This window comes from Onthophagus taurus, chromosome 7, assembly GCF_036711975.1.
Source record: "Onthophagus taurus isolate NC chromosome 7, IU_Otau_3.0, whole genome shotgun sequence".
Classification (NCBI taxonomy): Eukaryota; Metazoa; Arthropoda; class Insecta; order Coleoptera; family Scarabaeidae; genus Onthophagus; species Onthophagus taurus.
In genome coordinates, this window is record NC_091972.1 from 22,188,215 (window position 1) to 22,214,276 (window position 26,062).

Consider the following 26,062-nt stretch of genomic DNA (forward strand, 5'->3'; position numbering starts at 1 on the left):
ACATTTACGTGTACCCTAATTAATGAAATATAAAGTTGTCGATTTATATTATATTTTCCTTAAAAGATTTCAAATTCGAACTAGTATCTGTTCGCATCGACGTAGTTTCGAATACTTTAGATTTAGATTAAATCGGAAAAGTTTTTTTGTTAACCGTATCGAACTAAGAAAATAAAAGTGAGGAAATGAGATTCTTCCCCGGGATTTCAACCGATATTACGAGAGTTGAATTGCGAAATAATTCGAAATAATTCAACAGGCATTTATAGAATACTATATCATTAAATTATTGGGCTGGGGTCAATCTGGATACACAATGGGTCGGAAGGGGTCACCGCGTACGCCTGAGCATAAAACATAAATTTCCCTAAACCCCATTCCCGATATAATCCGGTTATAAATATTTCAGCGGACAAGGCTGCATAAGCGTAATTAAAGCGCTTAACAAATAGCGCTGATCCGGGCGAAGGGTTCTCAGTGTACTTCATTTAAAATCAAATTAACTTGCAAAACTAAATTTAAAACTCCCGTTCAGCGCCCAACATCGTGGTTTCGGTCTCGACCTGAAGTGGAATAAATGAAATAGGCAACGCTAATGCAAGAAAGGTCATGTCGTTTATTGAATTTCGTATTTTAAACTTCACCTTAGTATTTTTGTATCATGTGTTCATTGGTATTGTAATACGCATAGTGTGACATACATACTGTGATATTGGTTGCATATTTGCAATGCTGACGTCGAGTACGATAATTTATTAACACACTGTACGTCTTTACATACGTGACTTTGTTTTAGTTCAATTTAAAAAGCTTATAACATTGGATTTAGGAGTAGTATCACTGTAGTAATTTACATATAATGGTTTTTGCTTTGTCAGTACTACGAATTTCTAAATTTCAAAGCAGATAATCCGAGAACAAAAGATTCCTTTTTTTTTATTCGTGAAAATTACGATAGGGTCATCTGATTCGATAATTAAATATAGGGCTGATCCACAATACAATGATCGATCGAGCGCTGTTCAAATTTTTTGCACGTTCCCCGTTTTTGCTGGGTTAATAAATTGAATCACTTATTTTCCACGGGGCTTTGTATTTAGTGAGTAGTCGGCGGACGTATTGATTGATGCACCCTAATAAATGAACAATCGAACAATTATGGTTGGACATTGGCCGATCATTTTTGGGCTTCGAATTGAAGCGTGGAAGTTTCCCAGGATGAAACGTGAATAAAATGTCTGGAATGGTATTCGCGTATAAACATTAATCGAATTATTCGACAATACGAAACCGACATCGCGATGTGGACACCATATCGTCGCAATAGGATCGAATGTGCTCGCTGTATGAATATTTATTTAGCGATTGATAACATCGCACCGCCGCCTGAGAAAACATTCTGCTGTTATTTCAACCGCACTGCTCGGAACACGGACAGTAAACGAAATTGCAACAAAGTGTTGACGTTACGGCGTTTTCGTTTTAATTGAAAACTTTTTCGTTCCGTGTTTGTTTTAATTCATACAAAACTTCGGCGCCTGGACAAAGGGGTATTCTACCGGGTCGCATTAAAATTCAACGTCATTTTAAAACATTTTCTGCTTCCGCAACTCTGAACAGTTTCCTCCTTCTTGCTCAAAATCCGTTAATTAAAACCATTTTTACTTCACGATTCTATTTAATCAATAACTAATTATGCCTTGGATAACAGACTTTAATACTACAAAAAGAAATGAAGCGGGATCTATATTAAAAAAAAATACATTTTTATCTTCTTGGTTAATTAAGTACAAAGTATAATAAAAACATAATTTTTTAGACGCGCCAGTTTGTATTCAAGAGAAAGATGAACTCTACGGAGCCCTGAAACAAGAAACGGTTACCTTAAAGTGCCAGGTAGATGCTAATCCTGCTTTGGTCACCTTCCACTGGACCTTCAATAATTCTGGTGACCTAACCGAGGTTCCGGTGTCCAGATTTACCAACGAACTTTCCACGTCGAGGCTCAATTACACCCCCGTTTCGGAAATGGATTATGGGACGCTGTCCTGCTGGGGTCGCAACGAAGTCGGTCAGCAGAAAGCTCCCTGTGTCTTCCAAGTGGTGGCGGCAGGTAGGTCAACTTTCTCATTTATTACTATCACCCGATGTCAGATTAACGACCGTGATCGTCAAATAACAAGGGTTTCAAAGAACATCACTGCCAAGACGATAAATACCGTCTCGGTTGTGATGGCGTTCGATTTCCGCAGATTATGAATATGTTAATAACTCCCGTTGAAATATCGCCTAGCTTGCGGGAGAAATGGGTAGACATTGATTAATTTCGACGGAGAGGGATCAATCCCACATCCATCCCGCGAAGTGGCAGACGCAGGAATTGAATTGTGGCGATCACTTAAGTGAAGGGATCCACGCATGAATGTCAGTTACGCGTGACAGATGTTACACAAAAAATATTTTGGTCGTGCTGATACATAAGTAGTTCTAAGTAATTGGTGTCTTTACTAAAAACAACTTATTTTTGAAGGAATAGGTATTGTTGTTGAAACGAACATTTACGTCCATGAGAGAGAAAATAGAGACGCTAATAAAAGCGAAATAAAAGTTTAAATTAGCGACTTTCATTTTATCAAATCACGGTGGAATTAAGTTAAGGATACATCCAAGGCCCTCCACACCCAATAGGAATTATAAACAAAGTAGTTTATATCCTTAACTTCGTTAATCTTTTTATGATAATAGTTTATGAATTACAATTTTATTAATGTTAATTAATTACACTTGCTAAATACAAAAAAAAATCTCATTTTTTATTCAATCATTCTTCTTTGTGTAATAACTTCATCGCCTTTCCAATATATCTTCCACCCAATCCCGTTTTATCATTCCCATCTCTATTCCTTTTAAGGTGTTTCTTGTGTATGTTGAATGTCTTTATCACCAATCTCCCTCTAGCCTTTCCAGACTTTGCTCAGTCCTATTCTTCTTCCAATCTTCCACTATGTATTTTTCTCTTACCTTTAGAGTCTTTATTCAGAAATAACGTGATGTTTACCCAACGCATTTTTATAAAATGGTGCATAAGGTGATGTAAAGCCTGAAAAAGCTTGTTGTAGTTCTGCAAATAAAAATGCAAGCATGTTCTGGAAAACTGTAAGCAGAACCAAACATTTCGGCATGAAGACGTGCATCACTATTGAAATTGCTTGAGCTAACTTAAAGAAGAATAGTTCTAGGTATACAAACTAAGCTCAAATTGCAAATAATTGATGGCTAAAGACACATAGATCATGAAAAGTTGCTCTTGAAAGAGCAAAATAAAGCATTGAGAAAACGCCTACTTTTCTATAATTTCTCTCCACAACCGAACACTGCTGAGCCGTGGGCGGAGAATCTACGACTTCCTTTGATTATGTTGGAAATATGTGATTTTGCTTAATAAAGCCGAGGGCGCTTGCAGCCCAAGCGCAACATCTACATCGTTGGAGAGAGATTAGCCGAGGTCACTTGCGGCCGAGGTGCTATATTTACACTGTTGAAGAGAGTTTAGCCGAGGTCGCTTGCGGCAGAGGCTCTATAATTAATATTATATCAACCCAGAAGTAATGAACACATTGCAGCGCTTCGGCCGCAACTGAACATGGACTAAAAGTGGGCGGATAATCTATGATTTCGCCTGATTATGTTGGAAATATATGATTTAGTCCAAGTAAGCCAAAATCGAGGCGTTACAATCTACAGTATTGAAGAGAAATTTCCCGAGATCAATTGACAGTGAGGTGTAATGTGGCCAATGTGATAACTACTTCTAGATTCATATGACATTAATTGCTGTATTACTCCCATAAGGAAATAGCAACCGAAATAGTAAGAGCATTAATGAAAAAATATTACTTTATCAAAATGAGGAATCATTGAAATCAGACTCTTAGTATAGAGTACAAAAGTCGAGAAACGAATTCAAACACCGACCTTGAATTTACTGACAAATAACAAATTGATTGCTATTACTACAATTTCGCTATAAATCTTGTAGAAGAACAATTAAAAATTGCCGCTTGGGCATAAAAAAACATACAAGAAACATGCCGAAAATGACGCTGTTCAGATGTACAATGTGTTCGTAAAGTTATGTTGCAATTTTGACCGGTCAGAGCAAAACAACAAAGCAAAAATGTTAAATCTTTACCAAGTAAAAGGAATACTCCACTGGTTTTGTTTGGGCCTATCCGGCGGATTGACAGCATTTCGACTTACGATCACCATTGTACATCATACGGTCAATAGTGCACCATGACTTTACGAACAAAGTATATTATGTAGAAACAATCAGTGATTACAACCGACTTCACTGCAACTTACTGCTATGTGCGACTTTATGCCCACCGTTAACATAGAAAACATCTCGCAATATGTGGTGGTAGCTATTTTTAAACTGGTCTTTAATTAAACAAAAATATGAATCTTACTAGTTTTGGCTATGTGCCATCTTCAGAGACTAATTTTATAAAGTCGTGAAGTAGATTAAGATATCAAATTTTGTTGTATATGTATATAAACTTTACATAATTATAAACTGTTGAAGTTATAAAATAAAATAAATTAAGTACAGAACACGTTTACATTTTAACAGCTTAGAAGCCTAGAACGTTCTTATTACATCATACATATTGCTGGTTAAAGGCAACTTCTTCAAGAAATTGTGCAAAATAGTTGCAATATTGCGAAATGTGTAGTGCTAAAAGAGAGAGCTCGTTCTTGTCTTTATCTTTTCAGTTTCTTTCTTTCTTTTCAAATTCTTTTATTATCCCTCCTTTTCCAGTCTCAATAATCTCTGTCCAATTTTGTATTTTGCTTTAAGTCTCTGCTCAGTCTGTTTCTTTGATTACCAGTCTCCTTATCGTTTCAGTGTCTGTTTAGACTCTTTCTCCCTATCGAGTCTATGTCCAGTTTCCTTCTTCTATTACTGGTCTCCTGCTTACTTTTAAAATATCTGTACAGTTTCTTTCTTCTATTTCTCAATTTCTGTTCTGTCTGTAGTCTTCTATTACTAGTTTTCTTTTTGCTTTTTCAGTGTTTGTTGACTCAGTTTCTTCCAGTATCTATTACCAATCAATTATGCAATCTATTTCTTCCATTATCAATCTCTTTCTTCTCTTTTCAACTTCTATAGAATGCCTTTCTTCTATCGACAGTCTCCATTTTCCATTTCCAATCTCTGTTCAATCTCTTTCTTCTATTTGCAGTCTCTTGCTAGTCTTCCTTCTCCCTGTCTACACTTTTATACTTTCCAGACTCTTTTCAGCGTTTTTTTTTCTATTACTAGTATCCTTCTTGTTTTTCCAGTCTCCGCTCAATTAGATACTTCTCTTTCCAAACTCAGTCTCGATTTTCCAGTCAATCTCTGTACTAGTTCTCTCTCTAGTCTGTTCTTTGCGTATAGATTCTCTTTCCACTGTTTGCCTAATTCCTATCCTGTCTTCTAATTCTCTGTACCTTTCTTCTGTAATCAATCTGTTTCTAGTCTACTTGTGCAAACATTCTTCAATCTGCGCATTACTTTTGTCATTTTGCAGTCTTTATTTGATCCCTATATTCTATTATGTTCTGTACAGTAACAGTTTTGTTTATTTCTGCCAGTCTTCTGCCAGTTTACCTTCCTTCTGCCAAATCTATTTTTTTCCGCGCCATCTTCAGTCTTATTCTTCAATTATCAGTCATCCCATCAACCCTTTCCAGTATCCACACCTCTGACCAGTCGCTTTCTCCTTTCGGCCCCAATTTTTATCTATATCATAGAACAATAACAGTAACAATTTTCAGGATAACTCGGATCATGGACACAATTGACTTTTCAATATTGGTTTCAGCTAAGGAGATTTATTATTGTTATAATTCTTGCTACGTATTTAGATAGAGTATGCATTTTTCTGTTATAGAAAGAGAGCTTCTTAACTTTGAATTTCTTAAAAACTTCTCTAGCTATTTATATTTTCTAAATTGATGTGTACATGATTTAAAAATGAGTGAGTAGTATCCCATAATAATGATATTAGTCTTTAACATATTCAACTAAATGAAAATAATATTTCTACCACCAATTTAACTTCTAATTATGATGTATCTACAAGGGAATAGGATGGGGCTTTGCGATAGCATTACATTTCCACTTACTTCCTGGGAACAGAGCTTCCCTGCTGGCTACGCAAGCAAGAGACAGTGTGCAAGTGACAACGGTCACCCGCATATATCAACCGCAGTAGGAGAGAATACCCTGAAACTAATAAAACTCCCTTCAGGCAGTAAAGCGTTTCGGCGGGGGTAATTTGACGGTTTATTTATGTCTAAAGCCCGTCCTGTAGACGACGGCGTGCTCAGTTGGCTTCGAGAAAAACCGCTTATTTTGAATTTTTATTCGAACGACGACGATCGCACCAATTCTATAAAATCGCCGATAGCGGAGTGTTATCTAAATTTATGGCCCGCTTTTGAATGTACAACTATAGGTTTCGGTTTGAATTACGATTCAAGAAATGGTGCTTAAAATAGAAGAAATAGAAATCTATGAGCAGGAATTTTTTCGCTACCTTACAAAGTGTTTTCACTTCTCGAGACTGCTAATATCCGAAGAAACTTAATTTCTCGTTACACCCAGAAGTTTTCGTAATGCACTTACCGTCCGCAGTAATCATTAGCGTTACAATGAGAAATTGGGAGATAAACGAGTTTGGTTAATTACAACGTTGACTGAAGGATACCCTCGCCTCTCCACAGAGAATTTCCACTTAATAGAGCAAAACAGTTTGTTCGTTTTGGAAGTGGGAAGCAGCTTCGCATTCAAATTGCATGGTCTGTTCAACGGGTGGTACTAGTTGATTAATGAAAGCAACACTTTTTCGGAAACGTTGCATACAATCATTCAGGGACTTTTTAATTGTTGTTTAAATTTCATTATATCGCTTGCTTTACTAATCTATTGACGAAAAACGCTTTGAATATTAAAATGTACACATAAAATGTACTTACAAACATTATTAATTGAGAGCTGTTTGAACGAATTTAAAGAAGAATGTATAATGTATTTAAAAAGCTTATATGCATTCAATCTACACTTAAACTATGGATCGATTTCGATTTCAACGATTTCGTATGATTATGTTGGAAATATATGTTTGTGCTTAATTAACTTTTAACTGGTCCGGTGTCGTCTAGCAGACTACGTTTGTTTCTTAGTTGCTTCCTATTGGTTACTGGTACCGCCCAGAGAAGAAATTGTAGCCTGATTGTCATATAGATTTAAAAGTTATCATATAGTTATATGGAAGAAACTGCAGCGGTAGTCTCCCAGACTTCGCAGGACCCTTTTTGTAACATTTTAGCGCGTGACAGATTTTAAAAAATATGGCCGGACCGTTAAAACAAGTGCTTTTTGGCGATTCTGATTTTTATACAACTCTTTTAAAATGGTACGAAGAGGCAATGGACAGTGACGATAGTGATATCGACGACGTGCGGGAAGTCCACAACATCGAGTCAGAACACTAACATCACTGAGCTGAAAGCATATCTAGGCCGTCTGGTATATACGGCAATATTTAATTCCAGTCATCAACATTTAGATTGTTTATTCGCAACTGACGGAACTGGTAGAGAAATATTTAAAGCAGTTATAAGCAAGAAGAGATTTGCTGTTCTTTTGGTCGCCATACAATCCAGCTGCAGCAATTTCGATTATTGTCAACAATTTCATAGAAAGTTGTCAAAGTGTTTATGGACTTCGTCAATCCGCTTCGATAGATGAAACGCTTGTGAGTTTCCGAGGAAAATGCCGATTTAAAATGTATATGCCCAACAAACCGGCAAAATACGGCCTCAAAATACAGTGCCTTACGGATGCACGAAATACTTATCTATATAACGCATACATCTACACTGGAAAAGACTCTGATAGTTTTGGTCTCAATGATGACGAGAAAACGTTGCTAAAGCCTACTCATGCTGTTTTGCGTTTAGCTAAACCGCTGTTTAACAGCAATCCCAATATTACAGCTCATAACTGGTATTCTTCAATACAACTAGTGGGTGTCTTGCGGAAAAATAATTTGACGTATGTTGGTACAGTAAAAAAGAAGCAGATATACCACCAACTTTTCAACCTAATAAGCAAAGAGCTGAAAACTCAACACTCTATGGATTTAGGGAACATTGCACTCTAATATCTTATGGTGGAAAAGTTGGAAAAGCTACAATACTAGAACCATCCATGCATAACAGACGTTTCAATGATCCCAATATAGGAAAACCAGAAATCATTTCCTACTATAATGAAAATAAAGGCGGAGTAGACTCCCCCGATGAAAAATGTTCCAAAAGCACCTCGAGTTGCCCCACTTCAAGGTGGTCCTCCTTTTTTTGCTTACTGGATATCTCCGTGGTAAATTTATATGTAAAATACATCAATGTTATAAAAACTATCCAAAAATAACAGAGAAAAGTCTTTTTAGAATGCAGTTAGTTAAGCAATTAGTGGAAGATCATATGAGATGGCGTTTGATGATAACTGTTATTCCATGTGACTTACGCACTGTTATTCAGAGAATACTTAGAGTTACAGACACATAAAAAGAAGCCAACAGAGATAGTCTAATTTTGCAAAAACGAAAAATTCTCCACTTATGTCCTTCAAAAAAGAAAAGAATAACGAAATACTTGTGTCTTTCCTGCAAGAAGCCCACTTGTCTACAGTGCACAAAGCCAGTCTGCAATAACTGCGGTCAAAAGTAAGCAATTTTGACTAATGGTGGAATACGATATTTTCGTCAAATTTTAATTTACCTTTAATTTGCTCTTCGTTTAATACCTGTATAATAACTTATGTTATTATTGAATTTTTTAGGAAGATATCCTAAAGAAAAGTTTTAATAATTAACGATTATATTTACTATAACGTCATGAAGACGTTACAGCGTCTCTTATTACAATTAGTTACGCTATTCTTATAGTAACCTTAATGCTAACCTAGCAACAACAACCCTTCGTTTGTTTGTTATGGTAACCTTATTAAATAGCCTTCTTACTCGTACCCTGCTGATAACACGATAACATTTATTTCTACATACAATTAATCATACCTTACACCAGACGAACATAACTAATAATATAAGCGAAAATTGTTAATTTTTTTACAGCATTTTTTATGTTGTGTTTTAATTACGTTCATTTCCATAATATTTTTGGATTCATAATGTGTATAGTATGTGCTGAATAACATATTAGGTTTATTTGCATAGGTATATTTTTGTTGACCTATTAAATTAAATAGTTCTTGAGACTACGCCTGACTTAGCCGGACCAGTTAAGGGTTAAGTCTGCATCTACACCGTTAAAGAGAGTTGAACCGAGGTCATTTACGGCCGAGGCACTACAATCGCAGTACAATATACTACAATACACATTGCAGCACCTCGGCTGCAATCGAACACAGCCAAGCATTTTGTCTAAATAAACCGATATCTCTTGGCCAGCCATTATATTTTAGATTTTGATCGAAAAAGTAGCCGAGATACTACAATTAACTTCGTTAAAGAGATAGTTGCCGAGGTGACTTTCGGCCGAGACGCTAAATCTACACCGATGAAGAGAGTGTAACTGAGTCGCTTGTGATTACGATTCCCTGCAACCGAACACAGCTACATTGTGAGCGAAGTATCGAAGATTTCGTCTAATTAATTATAATTATATGGATTTTTTCCAATTGAGCCGAAGTCGCTTGACTTCGCTATTGACAATAGTATATTGTTTTATATGGAAGAGAAGCAGTGCTTTTTATGGCGTGGTCTGTCGCTTAAGGCGCGTTTTCCTCCACGGTCGCTAGTCGCCGGCGACTACGACCGAGTAGCTACGACTCATTCGCTAAAGGCGCGTTTTCCTCCACGGTCACTAGTCGCCGGCGACTACGACCGAGTAGCTACGACTCATGATGCTATGAATCATGATGATTTGTTTTCCTAGCGACGACTCGGTCGTAACTACCAAAACTCATTCGCAAGCGAATTGACGACCAGTAGCGTGACTGCTTCGAGAGCAGACAAGCGACCCTTTCGCAGCGAATTAAAAAAAATTACTGTAGTGTTTTTTTGAAAAATTTAAAACATGGACGATTTTTCAAGTGTTGAAGACGAACAATTTGTTCATTTAGTATCTCAGCATGCTGAGATATTTGATGCGAAGAATAAAAATTATATTAACACGACTAAAAAAGAATTTATTTGGCAGGAAATTGCGAAACAATTAAATAAAAGTGGTAAGTATTTTAAAAGTAATATATTTTTTGCTATTGAAATGTCGACTATTACAAATTATAAAAATTATCTGTCCTGCCAGCTTACAGCACCTTCTCCTGTAAAGTAATCTGTAAATCTACTTCGTACTTGAAACCCCTCTGCACAAGCAAATCCCCCTGTTCCTTTCAGAGGAATCATATTGTCAGTCGGAAGAGAAAAAAGGTTTTCTTCTAAATTTGTTTTTTTTGGATTATTTAGTATGTATTCGGTACGCAACATGTTATGTAGACAACAACAGGTAAGAACAATCAGATCAACAGTATTGGGTTTCACATTTATAGGAGAAAAGAATATTCTAAATACATGACAAAGTATACCAAAAGCATTTTCTGTGACCCTTCTAGCCCGAGACAGTCGGTAATTAAAAATTGTTTTCTTTGGATCCTCGAAAATTTGCTTTTTTGGGTAAGGTTTCATTACATGTTTGTCTAACTTAAATGCATCATCTCCAAGAATCACATACGGTAGAATAGTGTTTTTGGAACGGGGAAGTAACGCAGGTAAGGGGAAATTGAACTTATCGCCGTAAATTTGTTTCCCAATCTTAGATTTGGCAAAAATTCCTGCGTCACCTTCTTTTCCATATGATCCAATGTCTACGTATAGGAACTTGTAATTAGCATCAACAAGAGCCAACAGCACTATGGAAAAATAGTTTTTATAATTAAAAAAAAGTGAGCCGCTGTTATCTGGAGCCATAACTCGCACATGTTTTCCGTCAATGCCAGCTATAACGTTGGGAAAGTTCCAACGATTCCAAAACTCTTCTGCCTTTTGTTTCAAATCCATTTCTGAAGGTGGTGGAAGTAAAATTGGCATTAGTTTCTTACATAAAGTTTGTAAGACGATTGGTATAAACACGCTAATGTAGCTGTGGGATATTCGATATGCAAATGATAAGGATCTGTAAGATTCCCCTGTTGCAAGAAACCTGTAAAAAACAAAATTGTTAAATTGTAATGAAATATTAACTTTTTTTTAAGTTGCATCTTGTAAGAAGAGATGGAAGAATCTTCGAGATAATTATTTCAAACACAAAAAAAATACAAAAATGCCAACAGGCAGTGCTGCTTCTAAAAGCAAGAAACGAAATCCCATTTTGGAACAACTATCATTTTTAGATAGTGTCAAACGCCAAAGAAGGTAACCATACGTCGTACTGAACAAATATTCAAAAAGATCAATACTAAACTCTCACATACTGTGCATCACGTACACTTACATTACACACTTTTATATTGTATAGCTTTTACTTTTGACTGATATAGATTATGAAAACAAAATAATTAATCTTTACTGTTGTAGGGGGTTAACAAATAACAGTGTGCAAACATCAAATAACGACATGCAAAGTGGTGGCACCGAAGAAACTGTTATGGTATTAAATACAACAGAAAATGATAAGAATGATGATAATGATAATGATGAAGTAGATATAGAAAATTTGTGTGACGAAAGGCCTACGCCAGCTTTAAACGAAACAATATCGTCAGGATGCAGTGAGCCTAAGCAAAAAAAAAGAAAGCCAACTTTTGCAGGCGAGGTGTTATCAGCATTAAAAAAAAACCGGTTGGAAAGAGCTGCAATAATATCGCAGATGAATATGGCTCAAGCTACACCTGACGATGAAACTGACACCTTCTTTAAAAGCTTGGCCTTGACTGTAAAACAATTTCCGCCTCTGCTAAGAGCACAAATAAAAAGAAAACTATATCAAATAGTATCGGACGCAGAAGTGGATTTACTGCGGTCACTACCACCACAGCTGAGCTGTGATAGCCCATATGAGTACTCTAGCACCAGTACAACACCGTTGCCGTCTCCTTCAAATTGGGAGCAGCAAAATGTACATAATGTGGACCAGTGTCAGGATACGCAGCCCAATGCTGACATAGCAAATTTGTTTAATTCTTTTTCACATAGTTAATAAAATATTTTGTTCTGGAATAAAGAAAATTTATTTTACCTTAGTGTTAATGCCAATTTTTCCCCTGGTGATATTGGATGCTTGACGCGGTTGTAAGGTTTCATTGTAATATCGTCTTGGATGAGCTCCAATATATAACTAAATTGATTACGAGTTATACGAAAAAATTCTTTAAACTTTAGTTCGTTGTCTATTAAATGATTTTTCACTAATATTGATTGATATCCTTCTAATCTTCGGTTTTTAAACATGGGTAATATCTTTTTCCTTTTCTTTTCACTTTCGAAAACTAAAGAAAGGAGTAAATTTTCCTCTTCTTCTTGATAATTTAACAACATTTTTATTAAATTTCTTTGACATACGTTCATTTTTACACGTCTTGTCGTGAGTCTAGGAAAACACACAATAAACAGAAATTCGTCAGCGAATAAGTCGTAGCTACTCAACCGTCGGCGGCAGTCGCCGGCGACTAGCGACCGAGTCGTCGCTAGGAAAACAAACATATTGATAAGCATTGTATGAGTAATAGCGAATGAGTCGTAGCTACTCAGTCGTAGTCGCCAGCGACTAGCGACCGTGGAGGAAAACGCGCCTTTAGCGACGAACGCAGTGAGTCGCTAATGACAGATGAGCCGTTAAAATTGTGGCGTGTCCGACAGTTTGCCGGACTCACTTCGTTCGTCCGGCAATGACGGACCAGCCACAAACGAATCTGCTTCTCTTCCGAATAAAACATAGTATTTTTTCTTCAAACGTTGCAAATAATTGCAATATAAATTTTAATAAATTTAATAAAATGACAATTAACTTATTATGTATTAATGAGAAATCGAAGGACGTCATGACAAAATAACGTTAGCAACGACGACGTAAATTTGACAACCAATAAAAAAAAGTAAACAGTTTTGCGCGAATTTTAACTTTTAACTGTTAGTTAAATTTATTTTGTACAAAATGTCGTCCGAAATTAACGATATCGCGAAGAAGGTAATAGAAAATAGTTTCCAATACGGCGCTAAAGTGACATGTGCTTCAGCGCTATGGCGCTAAAGTGAAATTTACTTTAGCGCCATAACGCTGAAGTACTTTTTTGCTATGTTGATCTTACCAACCGTCGTTATGCAACAATGACTTACTTCTACCGCGAGTAAACACGACAACAAAGTTGTCATTTAATGACGTTTGAAGAAAAAAACACTTTGAATATTAAAATATAGACATGAAATGTACTTCCAAACATTATAATACAGGTGCCCGTTATGTATGGAATATAGTACACATTTCGATAACTATCGACTTTATAAAAAAACTTTTTATATAAAAGTTGTTTAACATTTTATTTGTCATAAGAAGACAGCATTCAATTGTTTTTATTTCAGAAAACAAATGAGTAACGAATAACACTTGAATTTTTTTAATTAGCAATGTACCATTTCGCTATGCTCATTTGATAGAGACTTTTTTTGTCATTTCGATAACGTAAAATCTTAGTATGACGTAAATCTCTTTTGTGTATTTGCACAAATAACATTAATCTAGATATCCGAGATCGTTAATTAACTCGAAGTATTACCATACATTAAATCTACATACAAAATAAAAGCTGCATCAATTTCTTCCAGATCACTCAGAATTTAGATTTAATTTACTGTAATAATTCGAAGTACTTGACGATCGCTATTTAAAAAATTCAAGTTTTATTCGTTGCTCATTTGTTTTCTAAAATAAAAACAATTGAATGCTGTTTATAAAATCGATTAGTTATCGAGATGTATACTATATTCCATACATAATGGGCACTCTGTCTTTTCGTGCAAAAGTTCAATATAAAACTTTGGATGACGCTTTATTACCCTTAACTACATTTGGGTATATCGATCGATATAATATAAAATAGCTTCGAAATGTTTGAGAGTTTGCTCACTTATTGACAAATAACGCCCACGCCTTCGGTTAGGTTTGGAGGAAATTGGCCGAAAAGTGAAGCAAACAAGGAGTGTATAGAAACTGTGCCGATAAGCGCATCATTTAACGAGATCGTGCGGAAAATTTAACGTTAAGTGTTCGATGTTTTACTGAGGGTTGTTTATTATAGTACGTTAGACTAATGGTGCCGTCGTTTGCAGTTTAAATTTTAATCGCTTTCGACCGTGTGTGACGTGGTCGTCCAAAGTACATTATTCATGCGGGATTCCTGATATAGCGTGAGAAATTTAGGTATACGTAATTTTGTAATCGATTTCACATAAGTTAAATAAAATTGGTGCAATAGAACGATGTTCTAAATACAGTACTAGGACGTAATTATTGCAGGTAACTGCAAATTTCGAAACGACGTGTGACATTGCGGCAACGACTTGTTCTATTTTTCTTATTAAAGTATCGAACGCTTTGCTCACGTGCGCCACATTTATCATCAGTTGTGGTAAACTGAAAGTTCGATGACTTCAACCCCACTTTAGTGGGCCACCAACCATATGTGACTGCTTTTTTCCACGCAAAATTGCTCTTACGACATATGAAACTACATGCTCTACAGTGTAGAGCATTGTGTAGAATCTACACAATAAAGTGTAATAAAATACGAATTCAGTTTTAAAATTTCTGTCAAATGCCTTAATCTAATATGATAACGTTCTACCATCTTGAATCCATTGGGAACACAAAACCGCTGCAATTCTCTCTGCGGTTTCAGGAACGAGGAACCGAAGCTGTAGGAGAATACGAATAATTTTACTGCGCCAGCGGTTGCGGAATCCGACAATAGACCCGTAATGATAGCACCGACGGAAGCAAGCACAAATACTTAAAAGAAACTTCATAGCTCATTCTGACTTTTAATGACATTTTAACCTATAGCAGCATTACATTTACACGCCGAGAAAACTTACGTTTACCTTTTTTTTAAGGAAAACCATTTCCACTGTTAAACTGCTCTATGATGAACCAAACCTCCGATTCCCTTCAAGTAGAATGCACAGAAAACTTCGATGGAGGTCTTCCCCAGGGATTCTTGATGGAAGTTCTGGAATTACCCTCGCTACGTTCCAGTTTGAACGTGACTACAGATAGAACACCACCGCACTTTTACGCAGATGGGTTAGAACCTGGAGCAAGCTACAGGATAATGCTATATTCCGTAAACGCAAAAGGCAGGAGTGATCCCGCCATCTTAGATGCCGTAACTTTCAAGGGTGTCGCCAAGTATACAGGTAAGGATATGATAAAGACCTTTTACTGCCGTAATGAATTAGTCCCTAAGCTCCCCTGTGAGATGAATCTTTTATGCGTCATCGTAAACTATAAACCCACCGTGTACCCTACAGGAAATTTCAGAAATTAAAGATATTAAAGAAACTTTATCTTATAGATTATTTAATATTTGGATTTTCCGAAATCGCGTTTACAACACTTTTTTTTTATTGATGAGTTCGAAATACCGAAACGGTAAAAGTTACCCGATTTTGTCGACCAAATTCACAGTCGACAATACGCAATCGCCTATGGTCAATTCCGAGAATCGTTCAATGGAAATTTTCCACTATTTTCCGTGAACGGGCGACGAGCCGGTTACCGACGTGCTGATTGCAAGTCTTTGTTCCTTTTTCCTTTTTACCTACCCGATTTCGCCGCTTATTATTAACCCAATCGCCATTTCTGGAAGCTCGACAAAAAATTACTGTTCCGACGCTAGCTTTAGAAGCGAGCTTTTCCATTTTCAAAGATGAATTTTACATGAAGAGCCAATCGGAATATATGGTAATCCAGTTGGGGGGTACACGCCACTTTTTTTATATACGTTCATAATGGATGATATTAAAATTTACTGAATTAAACAAAACTCGACTTATTTTATAGTTAGTTTAACCAACATTCTAAAATCATTTAAAAGCTTCATATTAGGAAATGTATAATTTAATATGTACGGCTAATCAAAATTTAATTAAAACTGATTACATTCCAACGATTATTAGATATCATTATAAACTTTCTTATATCTTGCTCTATGAATTAATTTCTGTAAGACCTCTTTATGAATTTTTCATGAAATTTTTAAAAAGCGCGAATCTACAGAACTGTTTTATTAACTGGACAAAACCGCATACTTTTAGGAAATCATTCGATGAAAACGGAAACGAAAATCATCTGATTACAGACTTCAGTACAGAAACAAGCTTGGTGTTGTATGAAAAGTGAGCAGCTGCAATGTCAACTGCAGTAGTATCAATAAGGAGAGTGTTAAAGGAGTAACATTGAATTACTTAAATGGCACTACGAAGCTCCTTCAACATTTAGTAAATTAAAAAAATCAGTTCGTCATCCGACGAACAGTTTTTGTTCGTCGGATGTTTGACAATATACCACTGAAAAACTGATATGTATGTATATGATGATAAAATCATATCGACTGTGTTTTTATGAATCATGATATGATATGTATGTTAAATGGAAGCCTAAAGATTGCAGTTTATGTTATGATATTTGATTTAATTTTTCTTTTTTTTACTTTTATTTATCTCATGTGGGTACAGAAACAGGTAGAACCCAATAACACTGTACCACAAACAATCAAACAAATTGCAATAACAATAATTAATGCTACAAATGTGGAAAGGAAAAACTTAAAACTAAGTGTAGGTCCTATAAATATATCACATATCAAATGAACGCTCGAGGCAACACACCAACTGCAGCAAAAAGCAGTTTTTTAAATGCATAGAAAGAATACTGAAACAGATCTATGTTAACACGACTTACGGATCTTGCCATTCTCAATAAAGGATAGTTGACGGGCATTGGTTCTAGGAGTAGGTGTCATAAATTGAAAGTCAAAGCGAAGTAATCTCGGAGGAACATGAACATTGAACACTTGTTCAAAAGTTTATAAAAATATAACGTATCCCCACAAAAGCGACGCTGGCTGAGGGTTAACATACGAAAAGAAGTGCAAGTTGATTCGTAATCAATGTATTAAACGAAAAATTAAAACAAAGGTATTTTAGACATTTAGTTTGTATACGCTCAATCCTAGATTTATACGAGTGATACTGAGGATTCCAAACGACGCTGCAAAAGTTAAGTGTGCATCAATGTTAGAAAAAGCTACCGTGAATATCTCTGAAGGAGAGATGCCAGATTGTTTCGGTTAATGGATTGTGTTCACCCTCCTAGAAAAGAAAATAATATTACATTTTGATAAGTTTTATGAAAGGCGATTATTTAATCAAAAAACATGTAGATTATTTAAGTCAGATGCAGTCTAAAACAATCAAGAAATAAACATGGGGCATAATTAACGACATCAAATATGTCGTTAACATAAATATTATTATTAACAGTAAAGGACCCAGATGGCTACCCTGGGGAACAGCAGAAGGAACTGACACAAGATTAGAAAAAGAAACCATTAACCGAAACAATCTGGCATCTCTCCTTCAGATAGGAAGCAAGCCATTGCAGAAGTTTCCCCTAAACACCAAACTTCATTAGTTTAAACATAAGTAAGTTGTGATCCACCCGGTCGAAAGCTTTACTAAAATCCGTATAAACTGAATCAACTTGACAAGAATCATCCGGAGAAGATAAAATATACTGGGTATATTCAAGCAAGTTAGCCATAACAACCATGTTGTTTACCATTGAGTTTAGACTTAAGGGTAAAGAATTGACTTGCATGAAGTACTTTCTCAAACACTCCCAAATACTATCAAAATAGATATGGGGCGGTAATCAGATATAACACCCAGATTTACAAATGGGAAGAATAAAAGCCCACTTCTATTATTAAAGACACAATTAAAGACACCCATTATTAATGAAGCATTAAATAAAATAGTTAAAGGAAGGAACAGAGAGCGTGAACATTCCTTGATTAAAATTGATGGAATACCATCAGTACCAATACTATCTGTAACCCTGATGCCCAGCAGGGCCTCCTCAACCTCAATTCTGTCAAACTGCGAAACAGCGAACAATGAGCATACTCCGACACCGTCACCGACAACAATTCCATTCCATCACATCGTAGAAGGAATAACATCCTCACGCTTCTTAGACTCAGTAAAAGCCCAAAATACCTTAGGTCAGCTCTTCTAACATACTCCATGTAATTACGATGGTGAGGTAGTTACAGTGATACAATAAAGTCTACATACACCCCAGAAAATGATAATATCTCACCTCCTGAAATGTAATTCAATGAATTTTTTAAACGAAGGATATTAGAAATCTATATTACTTTAATACAAAGTCGAAACAGTTCGACTTGAGCTACGAAGTGAAGGCTACAGCAGTAGATTTAGTCGCACGTCTCTCAAGACGGCTAAACCCGAATTATTCTAGTTCTAGGTCTTGTGTTAGTTCTAGTGACAGTGCAAAACTAGAACTAACACTAAATCTAGAACTAGAAACATTCGGGTTTAGCCGCACGTCTCTTAAGACGGCTAAACCCAAATTATTCTAGTTCTAGGTCTTGTGTTAGCTGTAGTGATAGTTCTAGTTTTAATTCAATAAAAATATACAACATAGTGATATCTTATGCTAACTAGCGCTACTTACCACTGTCTCTAGAACTAACATTAGACCTAGAACTAGAAACATTCGGGTTTAGCCGCACGTCTCTCAAGACGGCTAAACCCGAATTATTATTAGTTCTAGTGATAGTGTTAGTGCAAAACTAGAACTAACACTAGACCGAGAACTAGAAACATTCGGGTTTAGCTGCACGTCTCTCAAGACGGCTAAACCCGAATTATTCTAGTTCTAGGTCTTGTGTTAGCTCTAGTGATAGTGCTAGTGTAAAACTAGAACTAACACTAGACCTAGAACTAGAAACATTCGGGTTTAGCCGCACGTCTCTCAAGACTGCTAAACCCGAATTATTCTAGTTCTAGGCCTTGTGTTAGTTCTGGTGATAGTGCTAGTGCAAAACTAGAACTAACATTAGACCTAGAACTAGAAACATACGGGCTTAGCCGCACGCCTCTCAAGACTGCTAAACCCGAATTATTCTAGTTCTAGGCCTTGTGTTAGTTCTAGTGATAGTACTAGTGCAAAACTAGAACTAACACTAGACCGAGAACTAGAAACATTCGGGCTTAGCCGCACGTCTCTCAAGACTGCTAAACCCGAATTATTCTAGTTCTAGGTCTTGTGTTAGTTCTAGTGATAGTGTAAAACTAGAACTAACCCTAGAACTAGAAAGTATCTAGTTAAATCTAGAAAGTCTAGTGTTAGTTCTAGTTTTAGTTCAATAAAAATATGCAACATAATAATATCTTATGCTAACTACGCTACTTACCACTGTCTCTAGATCTAACATTACACCTAAAAATAAGAACATTCAGATTTAGCCGTTTTACGAGACGCACGGCTAAACGGAATGTTTTTAGTTCTAAGTCTAGCGCTAGTGTTAGTCTAGTTTTATTTGATATTCAGCGCTAGATAGTTGTATATTTTTATTGAGCTATAACGGCCACTTTTTTTAGGACTGTATGTAGACTTTTTTGAGTTAAAGATATGATTATGTTTTGTGTTCCCCTTGATTAATAATAACTTATACAGTTTTTATGTAAAATATGGAAATAATATGGACTTCTTACATGTTTTGTTAAAAAATTTCATTGAATTACGTTTCGGGGAGCTGAGATATTATCATTTTCCGGGCTGTATGTAGACTTTATTGTATCACTGAAAGTCGGTTGCCAAAACGTTTACATTTACAGTGCGCCTTCCTTTTCTCTCGAATTACCTTAATGGTATTATATGAAAACCAAGTAGGAAAACCCTTGATAGCTTTGCGTTTTAAAGTTACAAATTCACGTATAGCAGTACATAGTTATAAAAAATTGGAACAGCGACGTTTCAGCGAGTTCTGATGAGTTCGATTTCATTAAAGTACTCATTTAATTCAGGAAACCGGGCTTTTCTAAAACAAAAAGCGCCACCATGATGTATAGGTAATGAACGATATAAAAACTATAAGGTAATATTATTAAAATTTCCAGAAAAAAATTATTGAAGAAGTAATTCTCAAATTTATAAATCAAAAGTAATACGAAATATTCAACACATCACGTTGATTGTACTTTTAAGAATGTGATATGTATGTTAAGTTGAAGCTTAAAGATCCTAGTTTCTCATGTGATATAAAAACTATCAGATATTGAAATTTTCAGGAAAAAGTTGTTAAGTAAAAAATTCTCAAATTTATAAATCAAAAATGCGAAATTTTACATATCTGCTGTTTTTTTAAGAAGAAAACCATGAAATCAAATCGATTATTATTGAAAACGATTATAATAAAGCTTTACTGTTTAGATTATTTAAGTTGTCTTTATTTAAGTGCTTTAGAATTTACAACCTCATTTATAATAAGTATTGCTGTTGCTATTACATTTTATTTTTCTAATATACAAATTATTGATTGAGCTAAAATATATTAAAAATATCTAAGTTTCGACAATATTTCTGTATCGTTTAAAGTCAGGTAAATGATACACCCGATAATATGGCACGATGAAAATGACCGCGAGACCCAAAAGACCTATAGCAAAAAGGGTATAATTATGTGCATTCATATTATTCGCTGATAGTAACTCATCGCCAACAATAGCTTCAAAAATAAATCGCAGCAGATAACGTGTTATACCCCCAATAATCCATGTTAATCCTACAGCAGTGGCTCTAGCGCATGTAGGCATGAGTTCGCAACAATAAAGATGAATTACAAAATGTATAGATGATAATGCAACAACGGTTAAAAGGTTCAGAACAAACCAAGTTTCAACTTCACTAATTAAAATACTGGTTAACAAGTATATAATCGCAGTGCAATGCATTGCGAAAATTGCGACGTATCGTCCAAATAATATAAACGGTGGTAACGTGTTGAAAAAGCTAAATATATCACCCAATAGGATCATCATTCGATAGGAAGGTATTCGCAGTTGCTTTACGCGAATGTACGACGTTTTCTCCTCTAACAGCACGGTTTCAATACAAAATAATAACCCAATACCAAGAATAGCACGAAGATACTTTTTTGTTTGAAATAATAATTGCATATTATCAATAATAATCGTCATTTTCGACAATGATATACGTTGTAAAAACGAATATTCTGATATATCAACGTGTAAATTCTCCAGAAATTTCCACGCTTTCCTCTTTCTACCGTAGCTCAGTAACCATCGTGGTGATTCGGGGACATAATATAAATAAAAAATCAAACTGATGCTTGGAAGGGAACAAAATAGATTGGCGCTAAAGTAGCTGGTCGTATAATATTTTATATAATATCCATACACTTTTCCTAGTATTCCAAAACTTGATAAATATAACAAACAAATTCCTCTAACGGCGGGATTACACAATTCGACGAATAAAATATAAGTTAATAATGACCAAGATGCATAACCACATCCTTCCAAAAAATATCCTATGCATAAAACGTAGTAATGCTTTGCAATTAATACCAAAATTAACCCGATTATTAATGCAGGATAAAAAAGATATAACCCAGTTTTGCGACCCCACAAATCGCTAACAATAGCTCCAATAAAAAAACTAATTATTTCTCCAATTATACGATATGTCATTGCAGAAGTCTTAAACTTCAGGCTGGCACAAGTTCTCAAAAAATTAGTTCTCTTCCAACCCAAATCATGAGTTAAATTCAGAGCACAATATTTAATTTGTGGCAATTTCTTCAGTTTCTTTTTCATTTCCATCGCTTCAATATAGCTCTGTTCGCTGATATTATCATAATCAAAATCAAGATACATACAAAACTTTGCGTTCCGTGGTAAGGTAAAGTTCGCGATCATTTGCATGGTCCAATTATTCGCCAATAGTTTGGGAAACATACAATTTCCTTCGATGTTTTTTGAAATCAACTGGGCTGCTCTTTCTGCTTCCAAACAAAACGTGGGCAACGAGCTTAAGAAAAGCATTAGGATGAACCACGGAGTTGACTTATTGTTGTAGTCGAAGATATCATTGAATTCGCCGTCTGTTGGTTCTGAATTGTCTGGGTGAAACGTTATCATCGGCTCTGTTTTTCTACGATCATAAACGCTACTTCTTCGTCTATCGTCGAACATCATATCCAATAAATTTTAATTAGATTATGTCAATATTTTACGTTTATGTTTATAAAACAATACACTACTAATTAAAATTAATGAATTTATTGATTGATTGAAGTTTGTTTTGTGTCAAAAAACATACCTATACGAAGTTAGCCCCCAATTAGATAGGATTTTACATGTACAGTATTTTGATTGTAACAATAGAAACTCTCACCCGATTTTGACTAACAATATCTCATTCGAAAGCTTAATCCTTGGCGTATACGAAAGTGGGATTCGAAATCTCTTTTAATTTCCGCTAAAATGCCAAAATATTATGAGAATACACGAAAGTGACACAAAAATTACGTTCTTTAGGTGGTCATAACTCGTAAATTATGTACTCCACTATCAAGATCTATATCGAAATAGTTTCGTCTATCGAAATGATTAAATGTACGGTCTCCATTCTTTCCCCTAAACCTTGTACAACCCTCAAAATGACACCGTGTTCGGTGTTTATACGCTCAACTTAATTTACTTAATAATACGTAATTATTATACATAATAATAACGTAATAAATTTTATTCCTAACAATATTGCTCTTTTACATTTTAGCCCTCAGTTGCATAAATATCGAGAAAACTTCAAATAGGTCAAAATTAGATGAATTTCCCATTTTGATGGCTGACACAAATATAACGGAAAAGAGTTGAGATCGAGTATTTTATAACTTCGATAGAAGTAACTATGACGAATGGAATTACGTATAGATGTTGATAATCGAGTACATGCTGGTTTACGAGTTATGACCACCTAAAACGGTCATTTTGTGTACTTTGGCAATATTTTGACGTTTTATTTCGCCAATTCGAATCGGACATTTCTACTTTTGTATTGGCCAAAGATTAAGCTTTCGAATAAGGTGTTGTTCATGAAAATCGTTTGAAAGGTTATTTTGTTATAATCAAAATACTAGACATGGCGCAATACTCTCTAATAGGGACTAGATAAATTGGGGGCTAACTTCGCATAGGTGTTAGTGATATGGTAGTAATTCATTCTTATATTTTCCAGTTCACAATTGGCAGAGCTCAGATAGTACGTATCGAAATTGTATAAACGTTTGATGTGCTTATTTGCATTTATCTCCGAATCTAACATCTATGCCTATAGAACTCACGAATTTTAGATATAATCTTAATAGCACCAAAATTTCTTGTTTGTATTAGCTCAAGTGTTATGCTTTAATCGTTAATTTTATTTTAGTAAATATAACTAATGTTGTAACGCTCTTTTTAGGTACAACTGCCAGTATGCCTGTTAGCCCACTAATTCTTGGTCTTTTGGGAACTGCGGGTGTCTTGGGTGCAACTGTCTGTTTAGTGTTAGCAGCCCTTTGCAGACGCCATTACCAAAGACCGTGTCACCGCCCCGATAATGGAAACAAACACGTCCCCTTGGAGGTAATTCCAGCGGATGATTTGATTCGGGATGGTTCCGTTACAGGGCTTAGAAGTCCTTCGATTTGCGATGCAACATTAACACAACCCTTGAGGAATGGCCCTTCACAAGAACCATCTGATCCCGATATTATAAAAAATCAATATGGTAAACATAACCAAAACATTAATTTTTCCTACAAGATTGAAACTTTGTTATATATTTACAGAAAGAAGAACAATCCAAGGAGGATATATGAAAACATACGAACCCGCTCACACAAGATTAGATGAAGACAACGAAGATGAAGCGGATGAATACGATTTTCGACATGTAACCAAAGAATCTCATATACCTAATCAAACGGCAAGTTTAAAAAACTACAATTTAACGTTGTTTTTGCTCCCCTGCGGCCTAAACCCTTAAGTGTGTTGTTTCAATAGCCTTGAAATCCCACCCTCTTGCTTGTTTAGGTGTACCGAAGTCTGCAAAGGACGACGAGGGTCCCTGTAGTGGCAACGATTCCAGGATCGCACACCCTCACGCACAAGTACAGAGGTCCTGAAGTTGTCACAACATCAAACCGAATACAAGAAAGTTGCATTTAAGCGAGAAAAAAAAACGAACGTGGCCGTTTTTATGATGTATAAATATTGATGTATTTAAGGATTACATATTAAGAGGAAACTAATAAACAAGATCTAATAAGAGGTTTTGTGACAGATTCAATTCAAAGAGAAAAATGTTTCATGTTCATTTCTGTCTGTTTTTAATAAAAAATTTCAAAACAATTTCTTGTTGTGTGTTAATACTACCTTTTAGTGGCTAACTGTAAATGACAGATTCATTGTCCGTTTTGCGATGGGATAAAATTTTTTATCGGAGAGCGGAGATTCAATTTAGGAACGTTCGCACTCGTGGCTACAGGATTTCAGTCAAACATCGACGTCAGTTTCAGTGAACGGCGGGTGTTAGTGTAGACAGGGTAGACAGTTTAGAGGACGTCGCTGATACCACCTGACAGCGTAATGAATTAATAGAATAAAGCCGATTCTAGGTCGACGGAACCAAAAAATTCCTTGTTGATGTCCATTTATCATTCTCGCCAAGGACATCTAATCAGTTTTGATAGCAAAAATCATTTTAATTTTATACATAAAAACAATTTTTGCACCGAACTTTTTGTCGGTATCCTGATTAAATTATTTAAATCAACAAAAACAAATTTAGTGGAAAAATAAAAAGTGAAAAGTTAACACCACACACCGTTACTATTTCATAAGTCGTTGACAACCTGAAATATGGAAGCAATTTTACATGACGAAGTGAAAATGTAGGGTAACATATTATGTAACACGAGTTGGCTGAATAAATTTTATTTTCTTTTGAAAATATAACGCTGGATTTAAGTAATAAGACAAAAATGTTTTAAAAACTTGTACGATCGACCTGACTACTCGTTATGGAAGACTTACCTAAAAAACTTAATTAAAACGAGGTAAAAAGTAAAAAAAAATCGAGCGGATGGACGGTCGCTTTGGAGGGAGATTCCGTGTACACGGGGAAAATACAAAGCGACCAGGCTAAGCCCTCCTAATCGGTCGTCCGGACTTCCAAAGCCGACGAATAAAAAAATTAAATTCCTCTTGAAATTGGTTATAGCACCGGCGGCGTCGGCGACGACGCGTCGTTCCACCTAAATTATACCGTTCTTTCACCGATTCTTTAGAAGCGGATGCTAAAATAATGACACGTTTACCCTAGTCTTTAGATTATTAGCAAAAAATAACTAATTTTCTTAAAAGCATACAATACAGGTGTTTCAAACACATAGAATACAAAATAGGATTAAACCATAAATCTATGATTTTAATAACATTTATATCAATCACTTGGACTTTAAAAATAAAACATAATAACATTAAACTATACATATACTACCAATCAAGAAATTCCTGCTTTGAATAAAATAGAGTCTAAGGTCGTTGGCACACGGAGTTAGTGAAAAGGAACTGATCAGTGATGCGAATTACCAGTTTACTTTGTCACTTCTCTTTGAGTCCTAGTAATTTGAGTTTCCAGTATTTTCTTTATTCTAATTTTAGGAATACAAAATTGTGTGTCCACTATTTTTCAGACGCAATGCAGTTTACAATTCCTTACATCAAGGCATTGGGGAAGCCTTCAGGAAATCCGCCGCCCCTACCACAAGTGCAGGAAGAAGAAGGACTACACGTAGATGATGAAAGCATTGTGGATGATTTGAAATCAGAAG

The 26,062-nt window shown here is 35.5% G+C and overlaps 3 protein-coding genes across 4 annotated transcripts in view; 2 read left to right on the forward strand and 1 right to left on the reverse strand.

Moving 5' to 3' along the window:
- Positions 1-24,578, forward strand: part of LOC111415940 (sidestep IV) — a 213,123-nt gene extending 188,545 nt beyond the window's left edge. The window contains exons 10-15 of one of the 2 annotated variants that reach the window (XM_023047842.2): positions 1,820-2,113; positions 15,183-15,485; positions 23,422-23,445; positions 23,647-23,955; positions 24,017-24,153; positions 24,261-24,578. In XM_023047842.2, coding sequence (XP_022903610.1) covers positions 1,820-2,113; positions 15,183-15,485; positions 23,422-23,445; positions 23,647-23,955; positions 24,017-24,153; positions 24,261-24,395 — 1,202 coding nt within the window. In that variant the 3' untranslated portion in view covers positions 24,396-24,578. The remainder of the gene's footprint in view (positions 1-1,819; positions 2,114-15,182; positions 15,486-23,421; positions 23,446-23,646; positions 23,956-24,016; positions 24,154-24,260) is intronic. The other variant, XM_023047843.2, reaches the window with a different exon arrangement.
- LOC111419894 (uncharacterized) lies at positions 9,850-12,311 on the forward strand. Its single transcript, XM_071197215.1, has 3 exons — positions 9,850-10,306; positions 11,330-11,489; positions 11,652-12,311. Exons 1-3 carry the CDS (start codon positions 10,156-10,158, stop codon positions 12,271-12,273), a joined length of 933 nt encoding a protein of 310 aa, XP_071053316.1. The 5' UTR covers positions 9,850-10,155; the 3' UTR covers positions 12,274-12,311.
- On the reverse strand, positions 10,312-12,867 carry LOC111419893 (uncharacterized). Its single transcript, XM_071197214.1, has 2 exons — positions 12,313-12,867; positions 10,312-11,277 (listed from the first exon to the last, which is right to left on the reverse strand). Exons 1-2 carry the CDS (start codon positions 12,786-12,788, stop codon positions 10,371-10,373), a joined length of 1,383 nt encoding a protein of 460 aa, XP_071053315.1. The 5' UTR covers positions 12,789-12,867; the 3' UTR covers positions 10,312-10,370.
- Positions 24,579-26,062: the final 1,484 nt, after the last annotated feature.